This window comes from Corella eumyota, chromosome 7, assembly GCF_963082875.1.
Source record: "Corella eumyota chromosome 7, kaCorEumy4.1, whole genome shotgun sequence".
NCBI lineage: Eukaryota > Metazoa > Chordata > Ascidiacea > Phlebobranchia > Corellidae > Corella > Corella eumyota.
The window spans coordinates 2,057,667-2,069,544 of NC_137496.1; the positions used below are offsets into that span (position 1 = coordinate 2,057,667).

Genomic DNA, 11,878 nt, shown 5'->3' on the forward strand with positions numbered 1-11,878 from the left:
TTCCTTTTTAGTTGACTAGTCAACGTAGCATAACTATTTTCTAAGAAGTGTTAAATTTCGCAAATTGCCGGTTTGCCGAAACAAAATTATACGGTATTGAGAAATTTTAGGCTACGTGTTCATTTAGCAGTTTATATTAGTTTTACAATAAATTAATAAATATCTAAGTTAAAACTTTGCTCAACAGCTTAAAATATTAAGTATTTGAACACTTTTAAGGCTATTTTTTAAATACTTTCCACAAACTTTCAGCAAAACGTTACGCAAATAACTTATTCGTATTGTTTATTTTTTTCCCACGCACCACTGAATTTTGCATATTGCAATAATTAAGGCCGATTTTAGTAAGATTAACGGCCTTTTGGGTCGTAAATATTTGTGTATTAAATTGGTATAAATATATTTACAGCATTACAAATTATAACCTTTAAGAAACAAGCATTTAATCATGCGAAAATACGTTAAAAATAATGTGGAAACCATCAAATGTAGTTTGTTGTTAAGCGCACGTGCGTTAGTTGGTATAGTACTACATCAAAATTACCAGTACAATTTAAAATAGGATTTTGCAACTTAAAAAAATGCTATGTAGGTTATCACGTCGCTCAGTTTTATTAGCTAAAAAATGTGTTAAATATTCAGCAATATCTTGTCGGGATTTATACAGCGAAACAAAAATATGGGTGAGTTTATATGTTAATTTTAATTGCATATTTAACGTAACGTTTTTTCCTATTATAGTTGCAAATACTTGCTGTTTGTTTATTTTTTATGTATTTTTGTAACAACTGCCTTTTAATTAAGGATCAAAAATACAAAAAAGTTACAAGAATTGATTTGGAAAAGTATTGGAGTAAAAGGTTGGCTGAAAAATGGAGAAATCAAAAACTCGATCCAAATCCAACAGACAAAGTTAGTATTCCATGTATTCATTTGTAAATAAATTTATAAATATATATTTAAAAATCATTCATGTGTAGTAGTTTTTGTTTTGAGTAAACTTGATTCTTTTTTGTAGAAAAAAGACAAGTTTTATTGCCTTTCTATGTTTCCCTACCCATCTGGTAAACTTCACATGGGACATGTTAGAGTTTACACAATTAGTGATGTAATGGCTCATTTTCATCGCATGAATGGAAAAGAGGTAAAAAGAACGGACTAATAAACATTTTGCATGTTAAAATATTTTCTTAGGATTCTTCTTATTCACTTTAATATGTTTAGGTTTTACACCCAATGGGTTGGGATGCATTTGGACTTCCAGCTGAAAATGCTGCATTTTTAAATAACCTAGATCCTGCTGATTGGACTGCCAAGTAAATTTATAAAAATATTAGCTCAAAAAATAAATTTTTAACCACACTTTGAGAACTGTTAATTTAACTCACTTTTTTTAGAAATATTGCTTATATGAAACAACAGTTTATGGATCTTAACTTGTTCTTTGACTGGGACAAGGTATTTAAACTTACATATCATAATTTAATACATAAAATTAACTCATCTATTCTTATTCTTCCAATAGGAAATCTCCACTTGCACCCCAGAATATTATAAATGGACACAATTTTTGTTTTTAAAAATGTTCGAACATGGATTAGCTTATAAAAAGAAGGTAAATACTTCAATTTCATTTTTTTTTACTTTGCAATGCATAATCATTTATTTCTAACACCTAAAATGTTATGTTATTCAGGCTCCTGTAAATTGGGATCCAGTAGACCAAACTGTTCTTGCTGATGAGCAGGTTGTTTTGATTATAAATATACATAAGCACACTCTAACTACATTACACAAAGTTTAAATTTGTTTTAAAATAAGTAAAGTTTTTAATTGACATAAAGTAATTAAATAAAAGGTTGATGAAGAAGGAAGATCCTGGAGATCAGGAGAGTTGGTTGAGAGGAAAATAATGGAGCAATGGTTTTTAAGAACAACTAAATATGCCAAGGTAAGTGTCTTTAGCAGATTAATAAATCAAATTTACCATCTTAAAATTTTTACTGGTTTATGTATATATATATATATATATTTAAATTAAGGTTACTAGATAATAACCCACATTTGTTATAGTCTTTGCTTAAGACCCTTCCAGAAATAGACGAGAGAGTTGGGATCAAAGCAATGCAACGTCATTGGATTGGAGATGTTAATGGGACCTACGTCAATTGCAAACTTAAGGTAGTAAATTACTTTCAGCAATAAACAAATTAGTAAAAACTGTTTTATTAACTGTTGTGGAGCATTGAGGAATGTTACAGCAAATTTGTGAAATTTGTCGAAAAATTCCAGTTCTTTTTATAAAAATAGATAAAATTTTTGTTGTGTAGATTGATGGTGTAAACATCGATGCAGATCTTGGCGTGTTTTGTACCCATCCTGAAGAACTGAATCAAGCAACTCATGTTAACTTACATGCTTATAACATTGATCAACTATGTGATATCCTTAAAGATGCAGTAAGTTATTAGAATACACAATTAAAATTTTGTCGAACAAGAGTTTAATCAATGAATTAAAATAATTGTTTATTTTTAGAGCCAGACTGAATTTGCAGAAAAACTAATAGAACTATCAAAATCAGAAACTGACATTGGTAATATTTATAAATATTAGTTACTATAAAAAAACTTCATAAAAGTAAAGTAAATATAATATTTTTAGATCAAATTGTAGAAAATATTTCTGCAACCAATCCATTTACCAATGAACAACTGCCTTTAATCATAACCTCTCATTATGTTGATGAACATGGAAAAGCAGTTGCAATTATGGGTAAATATAAAACACTAAACCTTATGCTCATTTGAATATTAATATATTTATATTATAGGTCTTCCAACTGTAAATACTTTTGATGCTGAAATTGCCTCTGAAAACAATTTCAGAAAAACTCAACAAAATGTAAGATGCTTAGTTTAAAAGCACTAGTCGATAGCCCGCCTTACGTTTGGGACATTAAATGTCATAATATGGTCTCAACTCTCTACAAATATTTTTCTGCAAAAATTTAAAACTACAATTTTCATAGGTTGAAATGTCCAGAGAAGAGGTGCTCCAGAAAATCAGGGAACTAAATTGTGGCCAAGGTTACATGTCAAGTAGTTGTTTACGTGATTGGTTAATTTCAAGACAAAGAAGGTGGGGAACTCCTATCCCTATAATATATTGTCCACAACATGGCACTGTTCCTGTTCCAGAGAATGAGCTCCCTGTGATTCTGCCGAAGTTTAATGAATCATTGGAGGATTGGAAGAAGACAAAATGCCCAATGTAGATTAAGATTTTTTCATGCACTCACCTAACACATATTATGACCAACCTTATAAACACAGGCTTACCATGTTTTATAATGCAAACTAATGTTTTTACATGGACCCACTGTACTTTATAACTTTACAAGCAACTTTGACTAATGTTCTAATATTTGCTTCCAATGGTTTAATTTATTTTTTTCTCCTTATTTAGATGTAACTCAGATGCTGAAAGAGAAACTGACACAATGGACACTTTTGTTGATTCATCCTGGTATTTTATAAGATACACTGATCCAAATAACTCTAGCAAGTAAGTCTTTAACAGTAAATTGAAGTCAAAAAAACATGCAGCAACATATTTCTTTATGTAGAGGTATGATCTTTATTTTTCAGACCATTTTGTGTTGAGAAATGCAATGAAATAATGCCGGTGGATCTTTACATAGGAGGCAAAGAACATGCCACACTTCATCTCTTTTTTGCCAGATTTTTCACCCATTTTTGCAATGATATTGGATTAATAAAACACAGGTATAAAACTTACTAATTTTTCTAGAAGACAGGCTTTGATTTTAATTATTTTTTTTACTTTTAGAGAACCATTTAAGCAATTGCTGGCACAAGGAATAATTAAAGGGAAAACTTACCAAGTAAAAGACAGTCTTAAATATCTAAGCAAAGAAGAAGTCACAGAACAAGGTAAAAATTAAACAATAACATCTTTGGCACTAAAACAATAAAATTTTGATTTTATTTTAAGATTCCAAACTGATAGAAACATCTACCGGCAAAGAAGTTGAAACCAGTTTTATGAAAATGGGAAAGTCCCTTTTAAATGGGGTAGACCCTCAAAAATTTGTGTCAGAGTGGGGGATAAATATCACCCGATTGTTTGTCCTGTATGCTGCTGCCCCATTTGAGGATATACACTGGGATGTAAAAAGTAAAAATTATGTAGAGTTGTGTTATAAAAGTTATGGGTTAAAGTCTTAGGTATAACATACTCAAGGGCCCTACAGCATAAATGCAGTGGGGATCGAACTCAGGACCTCATGGGGTGAGGTTATACGAAGGATATGCTAAACTAAAAGCTGTAAACTGAATCAGGGTCACCAGAATCCCTTATATTTGAGCTGTTCGTATACCAATATCTATAAGGCAAACAAAATAACAAACAAACTTGTTTTAGCTGATGTGATTCCTGGTGTTATGAGATGGCAACTAAAGATGTGGCAGTTTGTTTCAAGATTAATAAAAGCTCGTGAGAATATTCCAACCACAGAAAGAATTAAATTAAGTGATGAGGACTTTGAAAAGGAAATTGAATTAGCGCAACACACTAACAACACTATAGAAAAGGTGGTTTGTTTATGTTTGTGTTTTATATGTGATATATAGTAAACTGTATTTATTTCATGTGTTTTTAGGTCACAAAATTGTTTCAAACTTCCTGCACTATTAGTGCTGCTATTACAAGTCTTATGGGCCTTGCAAAACTAACTAATGTAAGTAACATTTTGTTAAATTTTCTTTGAACTATCAAGACCAATAAAAACTTATTTTAAAACATGGTAGAATGTCCCAAAGTCACTGATAGAACATAGTGAGGTGTATGAAAGATCGGTTTGTGCTCAAATAATTATGACAACTCCAATAATTCCACACTTTACATCTGAATTATGGCAAGGTGAATCAAATATGTTTTAAAGATCATGAGTATTTAAATAACTTGTATTTTATGTGTTGTAGGACTTAGTAGTATGAAATATAAGTTAACAAATGATCATGATTGGAACAATGAAGCACTGGACCAAACATGGCCTGTTGTTAAACCACTTGATAATATTGAAAACTTAAGAGAAGTAACAATACAAGTAAAAGAATGTTTTCTTTATTTCAATACCACAAAAGCCTCTAAAATATATTTTAAAGTTCTGTTTATGTTTTTCTTAATACTTTTCTACAGGTAAATAACAAAAGATGTTGTTCTTTATATCTTAAAAATAATGAAAATGACGAAAAGGTTATTCAAGACCGAGTCCTACGTCATCAAAGCGTCATCAAATCGATGCGCAAACAGCCAATCACAAACTTTGAATTTAATGAAAATACAATAAGTATTTTTACGGAAATAATTAGGAAAAAGAAAACTAAAAAATCAAAACCAAGCACTAGCTAATGTTGCCGATTATATTAGTTTTTTGTTTCAGCTTTTTGTTTTAAGTAAATAAATAAATCAAATACAACGATTACTAAAGTCTGGATATAGCGTTAAGAATGGTCACGTGACAACCCACGTGGGAATTCATTACGTTCAATTAACAGCTTCGATCTTAATTCCTTTTATCGATTTTACTTAGAGAAAACAGGCCTAATGATTAGCAAACTATGTCGTTAGTTTAGTATTAAAATAATGTTATTAAAATGAAAAAAAATTATTATATTAGCAATATAAGTTAATGCAGAAGTTTAACTAAAGTTTTTATATGTTTTATTCTGTTTTATCGACTTATGAATTATTTAAAGAAATAGACTTTTCTAAGATGTGAAGACAAGAAACTTTACAAAGTAAAAAACACAAATATAAAGGTAAAAGATTTATATAGAATAATATATTATGGAACCTAAATAACTCGCCGTTCGTTAGGATTTGGATTACGTAAGTTTATTGATATAGGTCGACCATAAAGTTTTACTGTGAAGTGATTGAATTCAGGGCTCAAGTCGTTTATTGTTTAATAGCATCCTGCTCGGAAAATTTGGTGTATTTAATTTGCTTCAAAATGAAATTGTCATTTTGTAATTTACTATTATGAGGAATAGCTGTAAAACGAATTGCGTCTAATTTCCTTTAAAATGCACGCTTGGAAGTATAGGATATTACTGGTTATAAAACCACGGTTTGTTTGCGTATAGATTATTGTTTAATCAGAAAGAGCTAAGCACAGTATTACAAAGCATGTACTTAAGATATGCTTGGCAAGCATATATCGTAAAATGTATTTTAAGACGTGTTCTACTTGATTGTAATTGGTTCCAACGATGTAACGCCCACTTTTCTCAAGGTAACTAGCATTTCGTAATACGTTTTATGTACACCTATAATGTTACAGTCAATACGGAATCCAATACCACTTGAAACTCGAATAATGTAAGCCTACGTCATCGAACAAGATAAGAAGGAAAGTATTGGCATGTTCTACAGCTTAATATTTTTGTTCGTCAAGTAGGGTGTTAGGTTGCGATGCTGCAATAATATCGCTAGAAATTTACAGCCAAGCGTTATTCAATTACTTTTACGTTTCTACGTGCGTTAGGTTAAGTGAAAACTTAGGTTATTAAATGGTCTTCTATTTTATTATAACATTAACTAGATGACTGTCTTCGCAAACGCAATCGTTTTATATCATTTAGGATTTAGTATTTTAATAATTACCCGTCGGGCGGTGAAGCTAGTTATGAATGAAGTTCTATTTATCACATTTCATTCAATAGTCATACTAAAGGAGCAACAGGCCTCTCTATGGCGACAATTGTCATAAAAAAGGCTAACGTTAGTTCTCTCAATCATTTGTAAACACAACACAAATATAGTCGAGTGAAAAAGTCAATAATTAATAGTGGTATTTAAAGTCAACAACAGTCGACAGACCTATAATACAGCCATTAATAATTACCATAGGACTTAACATATTTATAAAGTTAGGTTGGCTTGTTGCTTGTGATATTTTAGTTTAACTGTAACACTTGAAGCCCACAAAAATTCAACCACCACTTTATATAAGCCACGTTGACTACTCTATTGGATTAACTCTAATAAAGAAAGGTAAGCTTAGTTAATGTAGCACTTACTTGTTACGAAATTGTGTTGTATTTAGTTTTTTTCCAGTGTTAGATGCGGTTCCACAGTTTAAAAAAAACGTTTGACCCTTGACTTGTTTAAAAAGCAAACGTCATGACTATTGTTAAATTTCAGCACATTTAACACAAAATTTTTGGCTTTTTAAATAAAAAAAAAGAAATAAAAATCAAAGGCGTTAAAAAAAGGTTGATATTGCGTTTAAAGCATATGGCAATATTTTTAAAATAACCACAAACAGCTGAAAAATAAAACCACGTTTACTGTTTTCCACAATTTGCTAAAAATCGCCAGGTTATTCCCCCTTTTTAAAGGAAGATTCAACATGGTTAGTTAAACTTTTTTCAAAATATCTTTTAAAGTATTTAAAAGTTTATTATTTGTGTTTGAGTTTAAATATAGGGCATGAAAATACGAGTAAACTTTGAGTGAACAATTTTGATGATGAAATTTGAGATTTTTTGCTTTTTATAAAGATAGGTTTAATTTTTATATAAAAAATAAAAAAAGCGGGAAAAATCTAAGTTTTATATACGGGTAATCCTTTCAATAAAGCCAATACGACATATTTAACAATATATATAGGAATAAAAACCGTATAAGATTGTCCTAAAACATTAAAATCTCATAAATTTACAGCTTGAAGATTTTATGATTGTTGTTGATTTTATTTTAAAACTGTAAAATGGCGTTGAGATTTACCCAGCATTTTTGTTCTCGATTCAAGCCTACTTCATCCTTCATAATGGCTGCGGCACCTCAGCGTGGCATCAATGGCACGGCCACAAGCCACCAGCGAACTTTAACATTGGATAATATGAACCAGAACATTAAAAAGGTGGAGTACGCAGTAAGAGGACCTAACGTGGTGCGTGCGGGAGTAATTAAAAAAGACTTGGAACAGGTAAACACTTTCATAACAATTCCTGCTTCTATTTAAATTAACTTGAATATTTTATATTTATATATATATATACTTTTTGTTAGCCTAGACTTTAATATAAAATAATTTACAAATTAATTATTTTGTTGTAGGGGGCAAAGAAACCATTTTCTGAAGTAATTTTTGCTAATATTGGAGATGCTCACGCCATGGGACAGAAACCTATCACATTTTTAAGACAAGTAGGGTTTTAAATATTTTAAAATCCTAAAAAAATTTGTTCAAAAAAGTGCTTGAACAATTTTGTTTTAACTATTAAATTATCTTGAATGTTGTTAAGGTTGTGGCCCTGTGTGTTTACCCAGAGTTATTAAAATCAAATGAATTTCCAGAAGATGCAAAGTTGAAAGCAAAAAGAATATTAGGAGCCTGTGGAGGAGGCTCTTTAGGTAATAAAAACAATTTAGAAAATTTGATTTTAAGTTGCTTAATAATATTTTAAAAGTATTAATTACACGAAGAACATGACTGTATGTTTACTGTTCCGACAATTTCATGACCATGTATTACAAAACTGTGCAAACGTTTTCTTGAGTGATGTCATGCATCGTGTTGATTTCTTGTCATTTGATACAAGTTCTTATTTGTATGCGTGCCTGTTTGGTTTATGTTTCTAACCTATTTACCTTGTTGTAACTTGACACCAACCTGTGCCAGATTTTTGTTGGTGTTAATCTGAAAGGTTAAATTTGCTTTTTAATCTTATAAAAGGCCTTTACAGTCTAAATTCATGGCATCCTAACTTGTATAACCCTGGCCCACTATAAACTAATGTCTATTAAATTTGGTATTTAGGTGCCTACTCTGCAAGTCAAGGTATAGAACTGATTCGTGAAGATGTCGCAAACTATATTGAAAAAAGAGATAAAGGTTTAAAATCCGATCCAAGCAATATTTTTCTGTGCACAGGGGCCAGTGATGGTGTAGTGGTAAGATCATTAATTCTTTTCTTTTAAAAACACATTTTTTGGAGATATAATATTTTAATGTATTTTTTAATGTAGGCCATGCTTAAGTTGCTGGTTTCAGGAGAGGGAAAGAACCGCACAGGAGCAATGATACCAATCCCACAATACCCTCTTTATTCTGCAACTTTAGCTGAACTAAGAGCCACAATGGTAGGATTTCGCTATTACATATTTGCAATTTAGCAACAATTTTACATGCTTCTTTGCTATGTATGCTTATACATGCGATATATATAGAATTATATATTGTGTATAGAGCTTAATTCTGTTAATTTTTTTTTGTTATTTTAGGTAAATTACTACTTAGATGAGGATAATAACTGGGCACTTAACATTAAAGAACTTCAAAGATCTGTTGATGAGGGAAGAAAGATTTGTAATCCTAGAGTTTTGTGCGTAATCAACCCAGGCAATCCTACTGGCCAAGTGTTAAGCAAAGAGAATGTTGTTGAAGTTATTAAATTTGCAAAACAAAATAAACTATTCCTAATGGCTGATGAGGTATTTCGTTATTTGTTAATTTTCAAAAAGATTTTATCTGTTGAACTATAGCTTAAAAATTTATTTTATCTGTTGAATTGAAGCATAAAATTTATTTTATTTACTCCAAAATTTTAAAGTTAAAGTCATATGGGTGTTTTTGCAAAATTGCTTGTTACAGTGTTTACTTACTTTTGTAACTTACACTTGTACAAAGACAAGTAATCTTTGTTAGCAAACATTCAGGTCAGCAAATATTGCTCTGTTTACTCTGCAAAAATTCATCATCTCAGCAAAAAAATTAATTGATTACTCTGTAAACAAAAAACAGATAGTTAATTATTTACTAAATGCAAATGCACTACTAATTCAAGTTTTGTTTTTGTAGGTTTATCAAGATAATGTGTATGCTGAAGGTTGTGCTTTTCACTCATTTAAAAGTGTTTTATTTGAGCTTGGCCCTGAATATAGGTTGGTATATTTAATGCATTTGTAGTCAGAGGCATTAACATTTAAAAAAAATTATCTCTTGGCCATGAAAAAATTTTCTTGATTTTGTTTTTTAATCTGTTTCAGTGAAACAGTTGAACTAGCATCCTTCCACTCAATATCAAAGGGTTATATGGGTGAATGTGGTTTCAGAGGGGGTTACATGGAGACTGTAAATCTTGATCCAAAAGTTAAAGAACAATTAAGAAAACTGGTTTCATGTAGGCTTTGTCCTCCCGTTACTGGCCAGGTATATCTTAAACTTTTTACAGTTTTTTTTAGCTTATAAGTTTTTACTTTTTTATATGACTTGCTACTTTATATTGTTCTTTAAATATTTTTGGTTAAGTATGGTTGTATTTTAAAGTAAAAACCCATTTTACAGGCAGCCTTAGATGTTGTAGTAAACCCACCCCAACCCGGTGAACCATCATTTGAACAATTCGATCAAGAAAAAAAAGAAGTTTTGGGTAATCTGGCTAAAAAAGCCCAACTCACAGCTGAAATGTTTAACTCGATCGACGGTATTAAATGCAACATTGTGCAAGGTGCTATGTACTCCTTCCCAAATATCACAATTCCTCAAAAAGCAATTGATTTAGCAAAGGTATTGTGTTATTTTTAAACTAATTATTTGATGTGCATTTTTGTTATTGCTGTGTACCAACATCATTTTTTTTACCTTGAAGCCTCGTAAATGGAACCTTTAATTAAGCATATTTATATAGTTAATGTGTTTATTTAAAATGATTTAATTCAGCAAAAAAATATAACTCCTGATGAGTTTTATGCTTTTGAGTTATTGGAAGAAACTGGAATATGTGTTATACCAGGATCTGGGTTTGGTCAAATTCCTGGAACTTACCATTTTAGGTGAGTTCAAAAATTTCTTTTTAGTATATACATAAAAGAACAGATTTTTTTACTATTTCTTTTTTTAGGATGACCATTTTACCATCAGTGGATAAAATGAAATCGCTTTTTATTCTTTTCCGTGATTTCCACAAGCAGTTCACAGAGAAATACAGCTAGAATTCTTCTTCAATTTTGTTAAAAATTTATTTTTTTACATTAACAAAAAAATGGTAATTTAATGTTATCTCAAATCTGTTTCTTGTTTAAAACTGTGGCATTCTATTATTTATGTTGCTTGTATTTATTATAAACTTGAATTATGGATGTTTTTAGGTAATTTTGTTTGAAATATCATTTGCCAATCTGATTTGCGTACTAAACTACATTTATTGGTAGGTTATTGTCAGTATTGGTGTAAGATAAAAGCCATCAATAGTTAATTATACTATAGCATTCAAGGTGCTTGTTGGGGCATAACAACTTCTTTGCTTTTGTTGTTGTTTTTCATATAAAAACTTATTACTAATAAGTGTTTTTGAATAAGGTGGTTTGAATATAAAAAAAATGTGATTTATATATTTAAACTTGTTCGAATATAATGTGGTTAATTTAACTTAAAGTCCGGTGTGTTAAGTTGGTGTTTGTTGTGGAATTCATTTTAAACTTGTACATTTTTAATCCATGTTTGCTTATCATCCATTCCCCTTTGTTCCTGTGTTAATTGTTTGGAACTTTTTGCGAAATTATTTCCACTTGACTATTTCTTTTAACTAGGGTTCTAAGCTTTATAATATAATTGTAAATAACAACTTCATTCTTTTAGATAAAACCTTTTTTAATTATTGTTATATAAGCATTTTTGTCACCTATCAGAATAAAACCTTTTATTATGGATTTATAACTATCTAATTCTTAAAAGCTCTCCTCAAAATTCGTTTTTCTAATTTATTTGAAACAACAATAACAGAAAAATAAACGTAGTATGCTATTTTTTTTAATAAAAGTGTGGTGCTTACATTAGAAGTTA

The 11,878-nt window shown here is 30.1% G+C and overlaps 2 protein-coding genes across 5 annotated transcripts; both read left to right on the forward strand.

Moving 5' to 3' along the window:
- The first annotated feature begins 534 nt into the window (after positions 1–534).
- Positions 535–5,436, forward strand: LOC145759600 (leucine--tRNA ligase, mitochondrial-like). Its single transcript, XM_082573448.1, has 23 exons — positions 535–683; positions 805–912; positions 1,019–1,144; positions 1,225–1,316; positions 1,398–1,458; positions 1,526–1,615; positions 1,697–1,747; positions 1,859–1,951; positions 2,074–2,181; positions 2,331–2,459; positions 2,539–2,596; positions 2,665–2,775; positions 2,834–2,904; positions 3,032–3,273; positions 3,469–3,567; positions 3,651–3,788; positions 3,853–3,956; positions 4,018–4,200; positions 4,447–4,616; positions 4,685–4,762; positions 4,833–4,944; positions 5,007–5,131; positions 5,224–5,436. The coding sequence occupies exons 1-23, from the start codon at positions 582–584 to the stop codon at positions 5,434–5,436; spliced, it is 2,664 nt and encodes an 887-aa protein (XP_082429574.1). The 5' UTR covers positions 535–581.
- Positions 5,437–5,867: 431 nt separating this feature from the next.
- LOC145758876 (alanine aminotransferase 2-like) lies at positions 5,868–11,834 on the forward strand. 4 transcript variants are annotated; one of them, XR_014286505.1, is made up of 13 exons: positions 5,868–7,083; positions 7,756–8,020; positions 8,152–8,241; positions 8,340–8,448; positions 8,855–8,988; positions 9,064–9,177; positions 9,319–9,528; positions 9,896–9,978; positions 10,084–10,246; positions 10,382–10,603; positions 10,757–10,869; positions 10,938–11,081; positions 11,185–11,834. XR_014286505.1 is itself a non-coding variant. In XM_082572560.1 (12 exons), exons 2-12 carry the CDS (start codon positions 7,802–7,804, stop codon positions 11,026–11,028), a joined length of 1,548 nt encoding a protein of 515 aa, XP_082428686.1. In that variant the 5' UTR covers positions 5,869–7,083; positions 7,756–7,801; the 3' UTR covers positions 11,029–11,834. The 4 variants fall into 4 exon arrangements, 3 of the variants coding, with proteins under 3 accessions (XP_082428686.1, XP_082428688.1, XP_082428687.1); XM_082572560.1 differs by having other exon boundaries at positions 5,869–7,083; positions 10,938–11,834; XM_082572562.1 differs by having other exon boundaries at positions 5,869–7,083; positions 7,844–8,020; positions 10,938–11,834.
- Positions 11,835–11,878: the final 44 nt, after the last annotated feature.